This window comes from Pavona decussata, unplaced genomic scaffold, assembly GCF_977016875.1.
Source record: "Pavona decussata unplaced genomic scaffold, jaPavDecu1.1 SCAFFOLD_13, whole genome shotgun sequence".
NCBI lineage: Eukaryota > Metazoa > Cnidaria > Anthozoa > Scleractinia > Agariciidae > Pavona > Pavona decussata.
Window position 1 is genome coordinate 820523 of NW_028145436.1, and position 18967 is coordinate 839489.

General features: G+C 36.8%; 2 protein-coding genes across 2 annotated transcripts; both read right to left on the minus strand.

Moving 5' to 3' along the window:
* Positions 1-825: 825 nt before the first annotated feature.
* LOC146487763 (anti-lipopolysaccharide factor-like) lies at positions 826-2898 on the minus strand. Its single transcript, XM_085126847.1, has 3 exons — positions 2742-2898; positions 2533-2622; positions 826-1721 (listed from the first exon to the last, which is right to left on the minus strand). Exons 2-3 carry the CDS (start codon positions 2599-2601, stop codon positions 1521-1523), a joined length of 270 nt encoding a protein of 89 aa, XP_084982973.1. The 5' UTR covers positions 2602-2622; positions 2742-2898; the 3' UTR covers positions 826-1520.
* A 1029-nt stretch (positions 2899-3927) lies between these two features.
* On the minus strand, positions 3928-12211 carry LOC146487764 (CAAX prenyl protease 2-like). The gene is made up of 10 exons (XM_085126122.1): positions 12081-12211; positions 11036-11141; positions 10830-10910; positions 10651-10711; positions 9865-9923; positions 9059-9167; positions 8532-8600; positions 7602-7664; positions 6864-6956; positions 3928-5439 (listed from the first exon to the last, which is right to left on the minus strand). The coding sequence occupies exons 1-10, from the start codon at positions 12206-12208 to the stop codon at positions 5342-5344; spliced, it is 867 nt and encodes a 288-aa protein (XP_084982248.1). The 5' UTR covers positions 12209-12211; the 3' UTR covers positions 3928-5341.
* Between the last annotated feature and the right edge of the window lie 6756 nt (positions 12212-18967).

Below are 18967 nucleotides of genomic sequence, written 5' to 3' on the forward strand. Positions count from 1 at the left end.
AAAGTCAAAATTACAGGAAAGAGGGTCAGCAGAGGCGGTGGGTACGGTTTGGAGCTACCTACCCTGCGAGCAGTGGTTTCTCCACCAGAAGCTACGCTACGAAATGGTTTCTGTCTCTTTTGTAGGGTAGCGTCCGGTGGAGAAACCACTGCTGGTAGGGCAGGAACTACCCTGCAAGTACATTTAACAAGGGGGCACGTTTTCATGTAACTGGTTGAGACAGAAATTGATGAAGGAAGGATTTGTATTATGTAATTAGTTGTACAGACATGTCTTTAGGTACACGAATTTACTGTTTGCCACACAAACAAAAAGCGACAGCTCTTTTTGCCGGCAAAGTTAAATGACCGATCTATTAAAACGTGGACGAAAAAATATGCATCCTTTTTGGTTTTTAATACAGGGTTTTAACAATAGAAATCACCATAAATGTCAAGTTTAAGGTGTCCGCGTCCGCTTAATATAGGTGTCCGCTCAATACAGGTATTTTTTTTACAGTAAATGTGGGGAGAGAAAGATGGGACTTCTGTTGACGGCCGCTTAATAGAGGGTGTCCGCTTAATATGGGGTCCGCTTAATACAGGTTTGACTGTATATAGGTATATGTGGCCTTAAGGGGTATGGTTTTTAAGTCGTTTTGGCCTGAAATAAGATAGAGATGTTAACCATTTTGGTATGAACGTCTGAAAATGGGTATGGATTTTAGAGGCCAGGACTTGTTTGTTCGAAAGCTGATTAAAAATGGTAACCGAGGTTTTCCTCTGGCTCGATAAAAATGATTTTAAAAGCTAATGTTAAGCTAATGGTAAAACTAACGTACAAAAATATTTTTGAAGAATCTTTATTGATTAGTAATCAAACTCGAATCAAAGTTCACTTTGCCACGTTCAAAAGCGAAGTGATTAGGAATGACCAATCAGATTAATGAAGAATAAATGTCTGTCGCTTTTTCCTTTTGGCAAACCTGTCAACGAGCACGGCCTTTCATTGCTTGGAAAAACAGGAAAACATTTAAAATAAACTGACATTGAACTTGGATATATAGCAAAAAAAACAAAACACCACCGATTTATTGTAAATTAAGTAACGACTAAATTTAGCTTCACAATACTCTCATTCTTTAACGATACATTCGAAGCATAAACATCAACTGAGATATTTTGACACTGGCAGTTGTGTACTGACTTAGTGACGTGGCCTTTGATTGGAAGCGAGGATGTTCTTAAACTAACTACTTACATTAACAAACGAAAAGCAGTGAGTTTACATGAAAACAAAGTCACCCCCGACCTCGTTCCCAGGGTCCCTCCTCTTCACGTCAAGTGAAGAGGAGAGACCCTGGGAACAAGGTTGAGTCACCCCAGCCTCGTTTCCAGTCAAAGACCAGGTCGCTGCACACTATGGACAAAACTACAAAATGGGCTCTTCATGTTACTGAACTTATCCTACTAAATACAATGATCTCATTCTATTAAAGCTAAGTTTTTTGCAAAATCTTGTCTAAAATCATGTTTTGCATTTCACTTGAGTATTCCTTTACCCTTGAGCTCTTCAATCAGTTTCTTGACAGCGTGTTCAATAGCACCTTGTGTACTTTTGTAGTGCTTGGCTTTGACGCTAGTTCCGCTCTCTACATCCCATGCCGTACCATCGTATACCCACTGCAGCTTATGTATTCGGCCCTCTGCTTTGTAACTGATTGTACGTCCCTGAAAATTGAGCTACAGAGAAATATGTCACGAATGGTTGGGAGAGAGGAAAATAGAGAAAACGAAAGAGGTAGTTTACCTGTGATGTGTCACAAAAAATGAAACGAACGTAACACCCGGAAGTGAAAAAAGTGAAAGCGCAAAAGACTCCAAACTCAGCGACTACTTTTCTTTATTTAAAACGAGCTAATAAACTTTTATTGAGAAACAAATCGTAGCAAGCTCTGAATCACTGAACGCACCCAAGATTCAAGGCCAAAATATTTAGCTTTATATCAATTGCATCGAAGATGCCCGAGGCGATTGCAAATTGGGAATGCAAATGGTCTATAGTTAAACTACAGCGGATATATAGCGTTTGTTATTTGAAATGAAATTTCTGATGTGTGGATATGATACAAAAAACATAAAACGCTTGGAATTTTGTATGGTTTAATTAAACGAATTCGCCACATACCAGATAAATACGAATTGAAATAAAGGGATTAAAAATTACAATAAAACAAGAAAGTAGCGGGAGAACTAAGGAAACAAAACTTCAGTTCCACTTGACAGTTCCCATTGGATGCAAATTAGAGCTACAATAAATTATGCATAAAGAAAAGAATTAAGAGCCCAAAGTACAGCCGTAGGGCGGTAAGGTAATGCGGTATAGTTTCAATAAATATAACTCGCGTATGTCAGTTTTGCAATGGGAAGGTGAATTGCACGATTTCAAACATGTTGGTGAGGCGTTCTACAATATAGTATAGGTTTATTAACTAAGACATTGCGATCATTGCAAATTTGAATTGCAGAAAAATCAAAAAATCATTTTAAATACCTGCCCTGACTCGCCGGTCACGCTCTTCAGAACGGAATACAATGTCGCTAAATCCTGTATAGCATTCATGTTGTTGAACGACTATTCAATCTGAAATCAAAGACGGCCGTCACTGAATTAACAAAATTGTATCAATACGACTCAACCAAATGATTTACCCACAGGACGATAAATCTAGGAAAATCTATACACTACTTCCAGTAACTTACCTTGGAACTGAGACGATATATCACTTATGGTATATTTTCACTGTACCAGTGCTTTAACTAAAGCTCTTTCTTCCGTGCCACTGAATCGCAAAATGAGACAATTTCTTTTAGAAGAGGCAATATATACAAATCCCTGGAACATGCACTAATGACTTGGGACAAATCCCTTGACCTTGAACCGGCCACTGAGGATACAAATACCCCAATTGTCACAAGCGCAGTCTATGCATATAGCCAGTCACACCATTGGCCTTAGACGAGGCAACAAGCAGTTGGTTTCACTACGTAATGTGTTAGCGTTTGAAGGGAAAAGTCGTTGCAAAGAGATGAAACTCGGGTAGGTACAAATGCCTTCGTACACTACGCTGGACGCGTGTTTATAAGAGAAACAGAAACATGAAACTGAAACGATGCTCTTTTGTTTTCTCTATCAAAGGGGCAAATCTGAGAAACCTTCTTGGAATACAGTTTTTTCATCATATGAGAAATTACTTCAATTTCATTCTACGAATTATGACGCAGGGCAGTCAACTCAGCTGACCTTTGAAACTATAATTGGAAATGACGTGAGCGAAAGAAAATAGCATTAGAAAGCGAAAAAAAAGAAAAAAGAATTACATCAACGCCGCGTTAAAAATACAACAGTCATGATCTGTATTTGAGGGGAAGTATCGCGCGAATTCGGTGTCCTTTCCGAACCCAAAAAATGTTTGTCTGTTAACAGAAATAAAAAATAATTGTCTAGTTTTGTTATAAATTACCACCCCAGTGTAATAAAACTGTTGATTAGCGCCTCTGGCCAGAGACAGAGTAGACCGGTATGGATTGAAACTTGAAAAATGTTAGGCTAACTTTTCTCAAGTTCTCGCATTTTTGTTTCCAAAATGCGCTAGAACAGATCATGAGTTGTCCCTTTCAAGAATTGAGTTGATCTCTTTCCTCTCGTTGTTCTAGAATTATAAGTGAAAGCTGCGAAGAAAGGGGGTAAAATACGGAGTACCAGGAGTGAAGGAAACATGGAACACCCCCTCCCCCCACCGCCTGCTCCCCACCCAACCTTGTTCCCAGGGTCTCTCGTCTTCCTCTCCGCTCCTTGGGACGGGAAAGAGGAGAGATCCTGGGAACGAGGTTGCTCCCCACCCCTCCTCTTATTCAGTACACCCAGAAGCAAACGGAAACCATGAAATATTCAATCATTGGTTTATTAAATAATTCAAGTATTACAATATTTAACAACTGACAAACAACAAGAGTTGCGGATTCATTCGGCAAAGAATTGACTGGATCGCCATCATGCGTGCTTTACTTTTATTAAATAATAATAAAAAAAATTTACTCCAAATTCGTTCACAAGCTTACTTTTTAAACCAGCTTCGGAATAAAAAACATATTTTCTTGGGCTTCGTATGTATAGTTGACAAAGATCGAAGGGATTTTTTTTTTTTCAGTATTCAATGTGTACGTGAATCGTTTATACAAGCGCATTCAGTATTACTTCCAAGCCGGATTCAACACAGGCTCCATTACCAGTAAAGATTACCGGAGCCAAGAGAACGGATGAATCAAACAGAAGAAACATCCTCGCAGTTAGTACGCAACTTGAGCAGTTGCGAAAAAAGAGCCTGAAAAAAAATTCAGGCTTGAACAAGCCTGAATTTTTTTTCAGGCTTTCTTTTCGCAACTGCTTAAGTTGCTTACTAACTGCGAGGATCTTTCTTCTATTTGATCTTTCATCCGCAGTTCAAAATATATGTTTCATATACTTCATTCATTAGAAGAGATGAAATCGATCCTCGTCACGCAGTGCTTCTAAGTAGGAAGAAGCGCTGCTGCGTGAAGACTAGCCGCTAGGATCAACGAAGAAAGAGTTTATCAAAAAAAAAAAAAAAAAAAAAAAAAAAAAAAAAAAAGAAAGAAAAAGAACGATACTGAAATTGACGAGAGTCGATCAGAGCCGACGACAGGGAAAATTAGGTGCAATTTCTAATCTCCTCGATTTCTTGATAAAATTGACAGCACAAAACACAAAAGATAGCAACATCGTAATCACATGAATAAGTGGTCATACATTTGCGCACCACCCTTTTTAAAAACTAGTCTCAAACTTGATCAAATCACACGACATTAGGAGAGAATGTCTTTACGGTCGGCCATTGGAATGAACCTCCACTCTTACCACAAATTTACGTTCAGTTTATTTGAGATTTAGAATTATGAAAGACACAGTTACCTAGAGCAGATTTTCTACTTCTCGGGAAAATTTGAGCAGAACCAAATGCAGTGAGATCAGAGCGAAGGGAAGAAGAGTCAAAGAAGACCACACAAGAGTTTTTCATCAAAGGAGAGAGAGGAGGCGGACTGTGGTCGTTTCTCTCAGAATTTAGCGCAGGAGAATCGGCGAGAACGCATGAAAAGAGAAAAAAAATGGGAAACGGAGATCAAACAAAATATATAACTTTGAATTCACGTCGATTCGCGTTTTTTTAACCCGACTTTACAACTATAAGTGAGTTGGACTGTCACGGGATGCCTGTAGTTTGCCGTTGTTTATAAATGACTTTACACATCATAGATTCATCATTTCGTCAACTGACTTGCTGTTAGTTGTAATACACAGAGTTATACCACGATGGGTTTGTTAGCGGTAACGCTAGCACCAGAAACAGCACAAGTCCGGCGACAAATGAAGCACTTATAACTGCAACAAAACAAAACAAAATTGCAAGAGGAATTCTAAAGCTTTCGTGATTTATCTATTTTTGTAAGTCTACACTGAAAAGAACAGGAGATCATGAAATTTTTATGTCAAGCATAAAGCAAAGAAAGCTTAAAGGGGAAGTATCACGCGAATTTGATGTCATTTCAAAACCAAAAAATGTTTGTCTATCAATAGAAAAAAAAAACAACGAAAAACAATTGTCTTGTTTTGTTATAAATTATCACCCCGGTGCAATAAAACTGTCGATTAATGCCTCTGGCCAGAGACAGAGTAGGCCGGAATGAATTGAAACTTGAAAAATGTTAGGCTAACGTTTATCACGAGTTGTTCCTTCAAAAGAATTGAGTTGATTTCTTTCTTCTCGTTGTTCTAGAATTATTTTGTAGCAAAGTGAAGGTCTTCATTCATCATTTTTAACAAAAGATATCAAAAACCCCATGATGCTTCCCCTTTAAATGATTTGGCCATGTCACGTGGCACCACGACAGACACCCTTCCCTTGGCTTACATCATTATGCGCAGGCGAGTCCCTAGCAAACGAGAAGAAGGAAGACCAAAAAACGTGGCCGTTTGCAAATATTAAAGAGTGGACGGGACTAGCCTGCGTAGCTGGTGGTTTCGTTGGTGGCCCGCAGCAGAGCCGCAAAAACGAGCCGCGAAAAGACAAAAACAAGCCACCAACCGCCAGCTACGCAGACAAGACGGGACTAAAATTAGTTTGTGCGAGAATAATAGAGGCTTTAAGATTCGGGTAAGAGTACGACTTTTGAATTTTAATCCAGTCAGGAGCCCAGAACTCTTGCTCTTTCCGGTTGCTTAGCAGCAGAGAAGGAGACTTTAGAAACAAAACTGTTGACAAGTGATTAGAGAGATCGAGAATTACGTTAGGGCAAATGGCGCACCTTAGACTATGAAGAATGAAGATGACACTGCAAAATGTGTGACCCTAAGGTCTGCAAGGTTAACCCTTTAAGCCCTAACAGTGATCAGCATCAAATTTCTCCTTGTAATATCAATCCTTATTCAACCCTTGAGGTCATGAGAATTAAGGATATGATCACCCAAGGTGAATTTTCTTGATATTTTACTCACTTCTCCCCAGTACTTTTATGAGAAAAGTATGGGGACAAGATAGGAGAATTTGTTCTTTGATATTAGGGGTTAAAGGGTTAATGCAGTGCAATAGTCCTTAGAAAGAATGATGATAGCAATATGGACTGACATTTCAGCAACTGAGGAAAGTTAAAAATAAAACTGACATTTTCTCGGATTAAAAGTCATGAAATTTCATCATTGGGTCCCTGTTTCTCAAAAGTTCAAAAAGGGATTTCAAGAACTTACGAGAAGTTACATGAATTTTAGATACCCCAGCTCCTGTTTATTTGCAACAAAACAGAACTTACGTCGTGGATACTTTGAGCTGGGAATCTGATCAATGAGAGGGAATCCCATGAAATTACAAAAACTATGACACACTACAGGACCAATTAGGTGACCTGCAAATTAAACAGAAACAAGATAAGGCAATATTGGTCATTCCACACTGAAAAAAAATTCACAAATTATGTCTAACCTAACAATGTATAAACCACTAAATACATATGATTTCAGACAGCAGTATATTAAATAAAAATAACAAGTGATTAACAAAATTAATTGATGGTCTGATTGATTGACTGATTGACTGACTGTATGAATGAATGAATGAATGAATGAATGAATGAATGAATGAGTAAGTGAGCAAGTGAGTGAATGAGAAAATCACTCCGTCAATCAACCAATATATGACTGACTGTCTGACCCACTTGACTGACTTAGTGACTGACTGACTGACGGTGAAACTGTCTGACTGACTGACGGTGAAACTGTCTGACTGACTGACTGACTGACTGACTGACTGGCTGACTGACTGACTGACTGACTGACTGACTGACTAACTGAGTGATGGACTGACTGACTGACTGACTGTCCTTTCTGGCTGTCTGACTGACTGACTGACTGACTGACTGACTGACTGACTGACTGACTGACTGAATGACTGACCGGGTGATGGACTGACTGATTGAATGACTGACTCAGACTGGACTTCAATATTTTGCCATTTTTCATTGCAACTACACACAAAATAGAATGAAACTCACCAGTTCTTAAAAACAAGAAGGCAGTATAACCTCCAAAAACTGAAGTGTAACCAAACTGAAAGACTAAACAGGGATATCAGCTACTAAGAGACTTCACAAGATCACCAGAGATGAATTAGAGGTCTGCATGGGGATCCAACATTTGTAATACATCTGTTGAGGTTACCTTTCATGCACTCTCATTGTTCAATACTTTGAATTATATCATATCATGAAATGTACTTTCAGATAAGTACTCCTTATAGTAAGGATGTCAATACACTGCTCCATAATCTTGGGCAGAGCTGTCCTTAGTGGTTGGGTACCCTGTTCCAGTCGTTCAAGGACAAACCTACTTTACAGTCTATTAAGTCCATGCATACGGCATATTAACCTTGTAGATCTTATAAGTGATAATTGTGGCTCCTGTCTTATTTGTAGTTCTTGACAATTTTTTGTACCGGTAATTTTCATTTTTAAATCTTACTTGTTATAAATTTTAGATTTTAGTTAATTATGAATTTACTTATACTATGTATAAATTCTTTTTTTTTTTCTAATTATTTTAGTGTCCCCAGTTAGCTGTTTACAAGCTAAAGATATCGACACTTAAACAAAGTTGTTGTTGTTCACCATATGTCATTGCTAGGCGACCTCTACACCTTTTCCTTTGTGGTGAGTCCCAAAACAGAAGCTGTGATGCAACCTTGTTGTTGTTTCTATAGATGTGGCCACTGATTTAATTAACAATCTAATTTAATAACTACGAAATGTTGAGGAGTCCTCCATGTCACTCACAAGCCTACACTGCAGGTTCTCTTTGCCAAATGAATATAGATTCACTGTTGAAATTTATTCGCCTGCACTCACATTTTCTTGTATTGGAGTATCTCTTAAAATAGATAAATAAATGAATAGAGATAATGTGTAAATAATATTAGCAGAACTCACATGCACTAAACCATACATCTCTTGGGTTTTCCCCAAGCTGCAGTCTTTCAATGACATGGTGAATATGAGCTGTGAAAAGAAACAAAAAATCTCTTTTTATTTGTAATACATCTACTACACAATTAATTCCACTGTACCGAAATAGATGGCAACTGGTATGTTTACCCATGATTTTAAACATACACAACCCCTAAAAATTCTTGTAAAAAACACAGAAAAGTTCAGAAAAGTTCAAACTTAGCACACACAATTGTTGTTAGCACAGGGACAAATTTTGCAAAAAATATGGCTTTGTATGAGCCTATTGGATGTGTTAGGTTTGCAAGGAATTGTGGTAAAATGTACAGCCGCCATCTTTTCCCATACAGTGGATTTTGTAGTTGGTGTGATATCTTTACAGATTTTGCTGATATAAGCTACGTAAATTTTCGTAGAGTATATAAGGAAGCCAGAAAATCCTAAAGATTTATGCATTCTTTAATTTTCAAGAACAACCAATAAATCAGATTTCATTATCACTCACTTACCTACTCCAAAAAATAAAGGACAAATAAAGATAGGCAGGACATTTCCAAAACCTGGTACCAGCAGGGGTATAAGACAAGCCCTGAATACAAACTCCTCACTCAGTGGAGCCTAAAGGAACAGCAAAAATATCATTAACAAGTTATTAACTAAAGGAAAAATACAAGAATTACAACATAATGCAAATTTTAAATCCAAACATATCAGTGAACTGACAAAAGTAAATCCCAACCAGAATAAATGTGTGGTGCTGAAAATATTTCTTACAAGATAATTTCAAAAATTAATATATGTTTCATATATATTTCATATTCGAAACAATTTCTGGTTAAATTCTCAGTGGAAGGGCATGTAGTGAGTAAAGAGTAGGCTGTTGTTTTGTTGACCACTGCTTCTAGTAATACTGATTATTTTCTTTCTGCTCTTTTTCTTTGCTATTTTTTGTGCCAGTTACCTGGCCACAAAGGCCAAATAATGATAAGACAATGAAGCTAAATTGGAATTTCCAGCAGGATAGAGGGTGTTTGAGAAAATCTCTTAGACTGTGGAGACCAGGTTTAGATCTTTTCTGGAACTACACAATGGTAAACAAAATATTTCGGCAAGTTTCTTACCATTAAAAAAAAGTTCCTTACCCTTGTTGTTATTCTGGAGTACAAAATTTTCCAACAGATTTATTTCAAAATTCAACTCCTTTTAATACGTAGATGAATAACAAAATAATATCTCATTTTTCATTTAAGTATACGGTATCTTAAGACACTGAAACAAAGAATATGTTCCTTTCAAAGTTGGAATATTTTCTTACCACAAGGTAATTCCGCATATTAATTGAATTAACCCAACTTGTTGGATATTCAAGAAAACCTGACAAAAGAAAACTAACATGAGCTGTTATTCAGACAAACTACCTTTTTGAAAATTATCCAGCCTTTAAGAGTTGGTGATTTTTCTGATAATTATTTATATCTCTAGTATCATCAGGACTCAACTTGGATGCATTTCTGTTTCCATATTCTCTCGACATAATTGACATCACAAATGGAAAATACTTTTGAAAACTTGCTCCAGATAGGGCAGACCCAAAGGCTTGTTTTCAAGCCACTGTGCCGAAAAAGATGACCACTGGTAATATTAACTATATAATTCTTAGCCTATGAAAACCCTAAAAACACTCATAAAATGCACAGAAAAGTTCTATTAATACTTCAAATCTAGCCTACACAATATTAATGTTGTTTATACAAGGACTAACTGTCGAAAGAAATATGGTATTCTATGTACCTCTTGGCTGAGTTAGGTATAGTACAAGGTATTGTCAGTGGTAAAATCATGTACAGCCCCCATCATTTTTCATACGGTGGATTGGTAAATATCAATTCATAAGACCTAAATTACCTCACAGACAAATCATTCATTCAAACCTAATTCCCAGTGTTATGAAACATTTTGGTACCACCATCTATTTTGTGGCTTGATGGGTCCTTTTTGAGTATAGTACAGTTTTGACTACTTCCTTGTAAAGTCCAAGATTGTAGGTCTGTAAGTTAAAAGCTTCTATTACTAGACAGAGTCTATGACAGTCAAGGCTCACCTTTCACATTCTCTAATTCTCTATTACAATACAGTAAAAGGATGGGGCCAAGAAACAAAATCTAAAGATAAACAAAACCTGGATCAGTTTATTTTAACCTTGAAATGATTCAATTTACTTTTTACTCTGAGTCATAAAAAATAAAGAACAAATGTATCATAAATCAAATGTTCTCTTACCATTGTCAATACTAAAGGAAATAAAACTGCAGTAATAATACTTTCAAAATGTATTCCTAGGTATTTCCAAAGGGAGAGTGCCTGAAAAGCAAGATGAAAAATAAACATTTTCATTGCGTACATATGGTATATTTTTAGCATGTACTCATTTTGAATCAGTTAAACAATTTGGCCAATATTACTGTTCTGATGAAAGGTGTAATTACATTACGTTCTGATGTTCCATCCGCCCAAAGCCACACGTACAAAGGAGAAAGTAGAGAGACAACAAAAACGCTTCTGAATCTCTGCCGGATGGTCTTGGGATGATCTCTGGAGAAAAACAATATTTATTATAATGAACAATGTCAAAATTATGTTGTTAAAAAAAGTAAAGTGTATGGCCTGGGTAGCATGTATCAAGAAAATGCGAGACCATTAGAAATTCCCACCCCTCCCCCTCACTCATTGTGCAGTTCCAGAAAATACCCAGACTCTCCCCACAGGTTTTTTTGTTTTATACCCCACCCCCCTCCTCCCTTTGCCAAGGAAATTCCAGTTAGCTTCATACTTTAATTATAAAATTTTGGCTTCTAAGATCCCCTCCCCCTAGGAATTTCTGATGACCTTCTGTGGGGTGGGTATGGAGTTTTTTCTGGAACTCCGCATTCCTGATTTTTCTAACTTATCAAAGCACAATTTTATAGTACAGATATGTTCAACTGTCTGGTATAGCCAGTCTATAATAATAAATTAGGAAAATAATAAACGTTTCTGTTTTTGTTTTCTATGAAATTAAATTTGTTACAAAGAAATGCTTCCTTTGACTAGTTCTCGAGCAGAAGATAAAAATGAACTGAATAGTTTACTAGGAAATAAAGATACAAAAAAAACATATATATAGTCTTCAATCAAGCCTGAATTTTTTCTTAAGCTTTCCTTACGCACTGTGGTATTCTTTCATGTATTTAAGTTTTCATCTGCCGGTCACATTTTTGATATTCATATATTTCACTTTCACGTAGTTTGTTCATATATCCAGTAAGGATTCAAATGGAAAAATGCACCTTAATAGGAAAGCAAATTGTTTCCATAGAATAAATTATGTAGAACAAATTTTTTCGCCTGGATTTTTCTCTTCCGATACTTACTATTAAAAGATTATAATTATAACTCCACGTTAATTATTATAAAGCGGCAAGGGTCAGACTTCTTAAAATATTAATTAACTTGCAATATTTTCGGCGATTTGTAGACAAGATTTATACTTACCTGGGGTAAGGCGATTTCAAAACATACAAGCTCGCGACATACGCTACGGAAAGAACTAAACATGAAATGATTCCTCTAAAACGAGTGATTGTGGTGAAGCTGATAAGAGGACCAATTTGGTCCGCCATGTTGTTTATTTGAACGAACAACTGCTGACCAACACCTGCGGGTACTGCGTCGGTCCACCCCAAGAGGACGGGACGCGGGTCATGTAGAGAATACAAAAATTTGAAAACAGCAAATTTAGCTTTCACAATGTCTCAGTTTTTGACAAACAAAAACTGGATATTTTTCACCGATGCCATTTGCTATAGAAAACTGAACCGGGTAAATTTTCTCATCCACATGAACAAAATTCAAAGAGAATTTGTCTAGAAAAAATTCGCTCTTATCCATGGGGCCTCACGATTTGTGTGGGTGTAAATCGTTTCTTCTTTGACGATATAATTGTCCACGATTTTTAAAAAAAATATCTCACCTGAACTCCTTTTCAAGGCACCGACCACACGAACCCGTTTCTGAATGTTTTTGTTTGAAAACGAAGAGTTACGGCTTCCGTACCCTATTCAATTCAATTCAATTTTTATTGACACTTGTTCGAAATACAATATATTTTTATGGTGAGGAAATAAACATGCAGAGCAAATATTTAAGTGGTTTTACCTTCTAAGGAAGAAGTGCGTAGTTGCCAAAGGAGCAAGGCTTTTGTGTTGGCCACTACCTATAAACAACAACATATAAACAAGAAAATGCTCCACACGAGAAGATTTTCAAAGACACTCTAGTTGTTGAGATTTTTGCAAAAGGGAATTTATCATTTACGTTTGGACAGTGAAAACGGAAATTCTTAAAAACGATGATGGAACTATATTGACAGATTTTACCAGCCTCGCCCCCATTGTCTCTTCCCGGCTCTTCTTTAGAGGATCGACACTGAGAACATGGTCGAGATGTCGCCTTGATGTTTTTACGTACCTGTGGAAAGTGAAACAAATGATAAAACAACTGATTTAACTGTCGAGTAGGTATGTTTTGACTCAGCTACGTTGAATATTTTACATCGCAGTTTTTAATATTCCGTAGCTATATATTTTATATTTTATATCGCAAGATTTATTATTATTATTATTATTATTATTATTATTATTATTATTATTATTATTATTATTATTATTATTATTATTATTATTATTGTGGGGTACCTGAAAATTGCACACGTGGTATATAGCTAATTATTAAAACCTGATCATTGTAAAATGCAATTTCAGGGTTTTGATTGGCTTAGCTGCCATGGTATATGAGCCATTATACCATGCCCGAGAAACAGCGATCATTGTCCAATTGTTCTTACAACGCGAAATCAGAAAACTCTAGTCTTTCTTGATTGTTTTTAATAAAACAATTATTCCACTCACTCTCGTTGGATATGAGATGATTATAGCCAACTCGGCGCTACGCACCTCGTTGGCTATTTACCATCTCATATCCACCAAGCGTGAGTGGAATAATTGTAAAGTGTATATACCACGTGAAATTAAACTATTCGTAAGCGATTCCAAGGAGTTTTAGTTCCATTGTTTCTTGGAATGGTATATAGAGGTATGAAACTCTTTCAGGCCTTCAGATAGTGGATTGTAGGAGTGAAGAAACAATCTGAATCAAAATATTTTTTTTTTAGAAATATACTTCCAGATTTATTTGACCATCTTCTGATAACCAACTCTCAAAATCACTCCCATGATACACGCCAGTGTGATCGTCTACATGTACCTTTCAGAAATTCGATGTCGGGACAAAATGCAATATCCTTTAAAGTGAAAAAAAAAAACCTTAAAATAACCTCAGCTCCGAAATGAAAAATAAACCAAGTTCCTCGTCTTATAAAAGTCGTTTTAAAATCCTGCTCCAGTCTTTGATGATTGTAATTGATTCAATTTCCACGTTTTTTTTCAAGATTCACATCGTATTTGTTTTGTTTTAATATGTTAAGCCGTTACTAAATTTTGTATTATTCGTGGGGTCCGTATTACAAAACGTGCTTTAATTGGACACGATTTATGATTCTATTTAGTGTTACTTATAAATTAAGGTTAAAGTGAAAATAAAGATTGATTGATTGATTGATTGATTGATTGATTGATTGATTGATAGATAAATTTTCCGGCTCCCCCAAATCTCAACGTTCAGGAGAGTGTCGAGAGGAGGAAGCGAGGGAAAAGGGGAAAATCTTATTATCGAGATTGCCGGAAAAACGCTTTTAAAATATGAAACGACAGCTGTTAATTTATTTTTATATGTATACTGAATAGTCTATTTCCGAGTTGCTGTGAATCTCGTTATGAAAACGAGGTTAAGTGCAAAGCTTTTCATATGAAAATTAGTTCCGTTTTCGTAATAAAAACTTTGCACTTAGCCTCGCTTTCATAATGAGGTTCAAAGCAATGAGGCAGAACTAATCGTAGCCTCGATCCCCTCAGCCGTTTTGCCCTCTGGTGGAAGGTGATACGACTCGCGACGTCCCTAAAAACGACTGCGTGAGAACCAAGATCAATCGTATGGAAGCCACAAGGACATATATGACAAGTATGTAGATCCAAAAGCTTTATTTGTAAAGACACATTCTGTCATAAACATAGGTGGCAGATCCAGTACTTCTTGGAACTGATGTAGCGTCCGGAGTAAAAACAGGTGGGGCCGGTATAGTTAAAAATGTCCGACGAAAACATGGGAGCCCCAATCTGCCGGCACGGCATCTTGTCCATTGAACAATCACAATAACAGCCTCGTTTCTACGGATTTTCTCTCTTTAATTTCTCATTTACAAGGGGAAAATTTTGGGAACGAGGTTGTAAAAATACTTGTTTCAAGAACGAGTCGATGTCTTTGAAAGCAACTGCCACACTTGAGTGCGTTATTACCGCTTTAATGTGATCGATCGTACGTCAATCGTTTTTAGGCAGAAAAACAACAAACATTGCTTCAGCCACTGAAATATTCTGTTTTGATTGGTTTCCATAGCAATCAGATCCCCCTTTGTTGAAGGTGTCGGACAACGTTTGGATTTTGTCCCGTGTCTGCACGGAATATAGGCGTTCACATATTAGCTGCCACCACATATCATTATTGCTCATTTGCTCAATCCATTGATGGAGTGTCTTTCGAAGGAACACAAGAGAATGGCTGGTGATCAAGGTAAATTGTCACTGTTTTCTACTGTCTCCGTTCAGTATCTATTGCCCGTGTTTCTGCATTATATGCCTTGTTAGAAGCAATAAGAAACGGATATTTCCTTTTCCTCTTTCACTGGACATGTGTCAGTTTCACTGATACTAACATTTAGGGGCACTTTCGGCCGGGCCGGTAACTGATCTTACGAAAGCAATCGTTGTCCTTCGAATATCTTCTTCCTTTATTAAACAGATTTCATTACAAAAAAATACCTCACATTATGAGTTTTTGCTTTATAGATTTATTCATTTAACGAAAAAACAAAGGATTTTCAAAAAAACGTTCGTTTTAATACACGACCATTCACAATGTGCTTTTAATTTTTGTTTGCAATATGGATAAAAAGTCAAGTTATTGTTTCTAAAATGAAAATTGTCTCAGTTGACTACCCCAATTCTTTACCCATAGATCAATGGGAAATTACGGTTTACTTCCCTCTATGGGAATAGACAGTTAAGGCAATTAATAATGTCAGATTAATGTTATCGATATAATCAATTCTAAATGGGTGGAGCTTGGATCTTTTATTGGAGGGGAATACAGGGGGGTTTGATTTCTTTAAAAACAAACATTTAATTAAAATGTATGAAATGGCAATCTTGGACAGCCAAATGCACATCTTTTTATCTTCAATAGTGAATCATTTTTAGAAGTATAAGAATCGAAGTTTATTCATGATGAAAATTTTTTTTCCAAATGATTGTCTCTATCGATATAATCAATTCTAAATGGGTGGAGCTTGGATCTTTTATTGGAGGGGAATACAGGGGGGGTTTGATTTCTTTAAAAACAAACATTTAATTAAAATGTATGAAATGGCAATCTTGGACAGCCAAATGCACATCTTTTTATCTTCAATAGTGAATCATTTTTAGAAGTATTAGAATCGAAGTTTATTCATGATGAAAAATTTTTTTCCAAATGATTTTCTCACGGCTGTTTTAAGAATTCATCGATCTTAGGGCACATTCCTGCTTATATATATTCTCATTTAGCTGCTAATAATATCAGAAAAGCAGATCGAAGATCTTTTGCTAATTCTAAAAAAAGGCCACTCCCTGGAGCACCGTCACATGATCTGTAATGGGCAACAAAACAAACGAAGCGAATAAGGTCCGGCTATTCCTTGTTTTCCGAGTAAACCGTATTCCTTTCAGTTCATTCTGCTCTCAGGATTAGAATGACCGGAATACTCTTCTGTTCATTCCGAAAACAGAATGGGTCCAAAAGAACATGAACACTCTGTTTTCCGTATTTTCCTATTCCGGAATAGCCCCAAAACAAGACGTCCTTAATTTTATTTCATCCAAATTGTGAGTGTCAGGAGAGGACGACTAACTTGCTTTGCTAACAACATTAAATTTTCACTGCTTTGAGGTTTTCTGTTTTTCTTTTTTTTTCAATTACTGCATTGCATCAACTTTACGCGTTCTGAGTCCTAGTTTATGCCTCGAATCAGTTCTGTCGCCGCATCCGAAATGCAATTCAAGTTTCATATGAGAACTGAATCTTCAGTCTATATTCGACTTTTAATCCATTCTCTTCTCTAACTTAATTGTATAACTTGTTGTTCGTGTTGTTCCGTAGACTGGGCTCATATATTGCGATTTTTGCCAGGTTTAAAGCTTAAAGGTTTAAAGGACATTGAAGCAAAAAGTTAAAATGTTGTTACCTACAACAACAAGCTTTATTTTACCCATTCGTCACATTTCAGCCATTACTTTTGAAATATCCTAAATTACCACATCAGTTAATGGCGTTTTAAAAGACAAATTTGCGTAAACTAACACAGAATGATCTGTTCGGATTTTTTAAATGAAAATTTAAATTCAGTTGCCGAAAATTTTAGGGAACGGCCAGGATATATTTTATTCCGAGAATTTACGAGCCGCTTTTGGCTTTCCCTTCCGAAAGTCACTGGCCCAGTATTTTTTCGCAATTCAGCCGGGAAAAAACGTCATTAATTAAACGGTTTAATGACGTTTTTGTCCCTTCGAAAGCAAAAGGGATTATAGTTTAATTTTCAACCGGTTGCGAAAGTTTGAGGTGATGTTTCCCAATAAAAGAAAATGCTAGTCTTTCTTCACAATTTAATACAATTTTCTGAGGCGGTTAAGGGCTTACGAAGAGATGTTCCACCAAAAAGAACAGTTGGGTGCCCTGATACATTACCAGATTTGATTCATTAGTTTCCGAAAAATATGCCGGTTACTTGATAGAGGTATAAACCTAGCTTAATGGCCTAGGTCCCACGATTCTCCTATAGCTCAGTTGTAGAGCATCCAAACGGTCATTTAGTGATTGGCTGACAGAATATCTCCCTCTATCATTTATTCACCAGGTTTAAAACATGACATCACATTTCATTCATTGCGAATGTATTACTTGTTCACAAATAGTCTCTCTTTTTCTTCGCAGGAAATTCCTCCTACTACATGGATTTGCCCTGGCATATTGCTCCTCCAGTCTATTACATCCCACAAAACCAAGAGTAAGTCAAACTCGACCATGCAAGAGGGTCAAACCCATTTCTATTTAAGGGAGCTAAAACTTCTACACAGGGGCAAACGCGACGAGATCATTAAAGCGAAAGAATAAAAATGTGTTTTAGAAAATAAATTGTTTCCCGATCCTGTCATTTGAAGTTTAGAAAAACAAGATTTGCTTTCAGGATCCAAAAAATAAATTTTAAGCGTAACAAGCTTTAGATTCCTCCGCGGAATCTTTTTCAAGTAAGTGAGATGTTAATTTTGTCACGTGACTTGAGGTAGTGTGAGTCACGTGACAAAATGTCCAAAAAGACCGCTGGTATTCTGTCAGTTGACTCACACCACCTCAAGTCCATGAAAAATGTATGGTAGTAAAATGCGAGGTTCCAGTTTTGTAAAAACCGTGTATCGGTTATCTGGAACTGCTCAGTAAAAACAAGTGACAAACTGTGTTTGCAAGGACCACCGTGACAAAATAAAAGTACCGGATCCTGTAGTGAAGGATCTAATCAGAAAAAAAAAATTGTAAAGCCAATAATCTAAAAAAAGAGCTCTTCTTTTAGATTATCTGAAACTGCGTCCGTTTGAAAAGCTATGCAAAATCGTCTCCTTTAAAATGATCGTAATCGTCTCTATTTGAGAAGGTTAAAACTGAAATCACGAATATTTATTTTAAAACAGATTTTTCTCCAGTGATGTAGCCCATGGAGCCATGAACAGTGATTTGGCTGCCTTGTCTTACATTCCCCTGCTCGCTTCAAGGCATCAGACTGAATGGGCACATGCGCAGTTGATGACATCAAAGAGAGACACCCGTGTTCGCCCCCAGTGTTCTGTGTGCTTGAAAACATTCTCAAGACAAGGAGCATTAAAAGTAAGTTGAGAGACAAGTATTAACAACGCGTAGTACGCGTTTGCGATCGACCTGACGCGTTGCTTCTCAGTTGCGTTCAACCAAGGTTACAAATTAAAATGCCTAGCGCTTTTCGTTTGACGTGCTCTGTTACGGTAAATAATTGACTAACAGATTTATGGTAGTTATTTTTTAAAACCTTTTTAACTAAGCCATCGTCCGAGTTATCACAGTTAAGGACAGTGAAGTTTGCGTGCTGAAAATGGGAGCCACGCCCACGAGAAAGTCAGTATGAAAACTGAGCAGGTGATCAGTTG

Bases quoted from the DNA above. Each gene is read 5' to 3' on its own strand.
- LOC146487763 (XM_085126847.1), bottom strand. From the start codon at position 2,601: ATGAATGCTATACAGGATTTAGCGACATTGTATTCCGTTCTGAAGAGC. The intron at 1,722-2,532 runs GTATTTAAAATG...ATTTCTCTGTAG, and splicing joins TGACCGGCGAGTCAGGGCAG to CTCAATTTTCAGGGACGTAC.
- LOC146487764 (XM_085126122.1), bottom strand. From the start codon at position 12,208: ATGGCGGACCAAATTGGTCCTCTTATCAGCTTCACCACAATCACTCGT. The intron at 10,911-11,035 runs GTAATTACACCT...CTTGCTTTTCAG, and splicing joins ATGGAACATCAGAACGTAAT to GCACTCTCCCTTTGGAAATA. The intron at 5,440-6,863 runs GTAAGTTCTGTT...GTTTTGTTGCAG, and splicing joins CAGCTCAAAGTATCCACGAC to TTATAAGTGCTTCATTTGTC.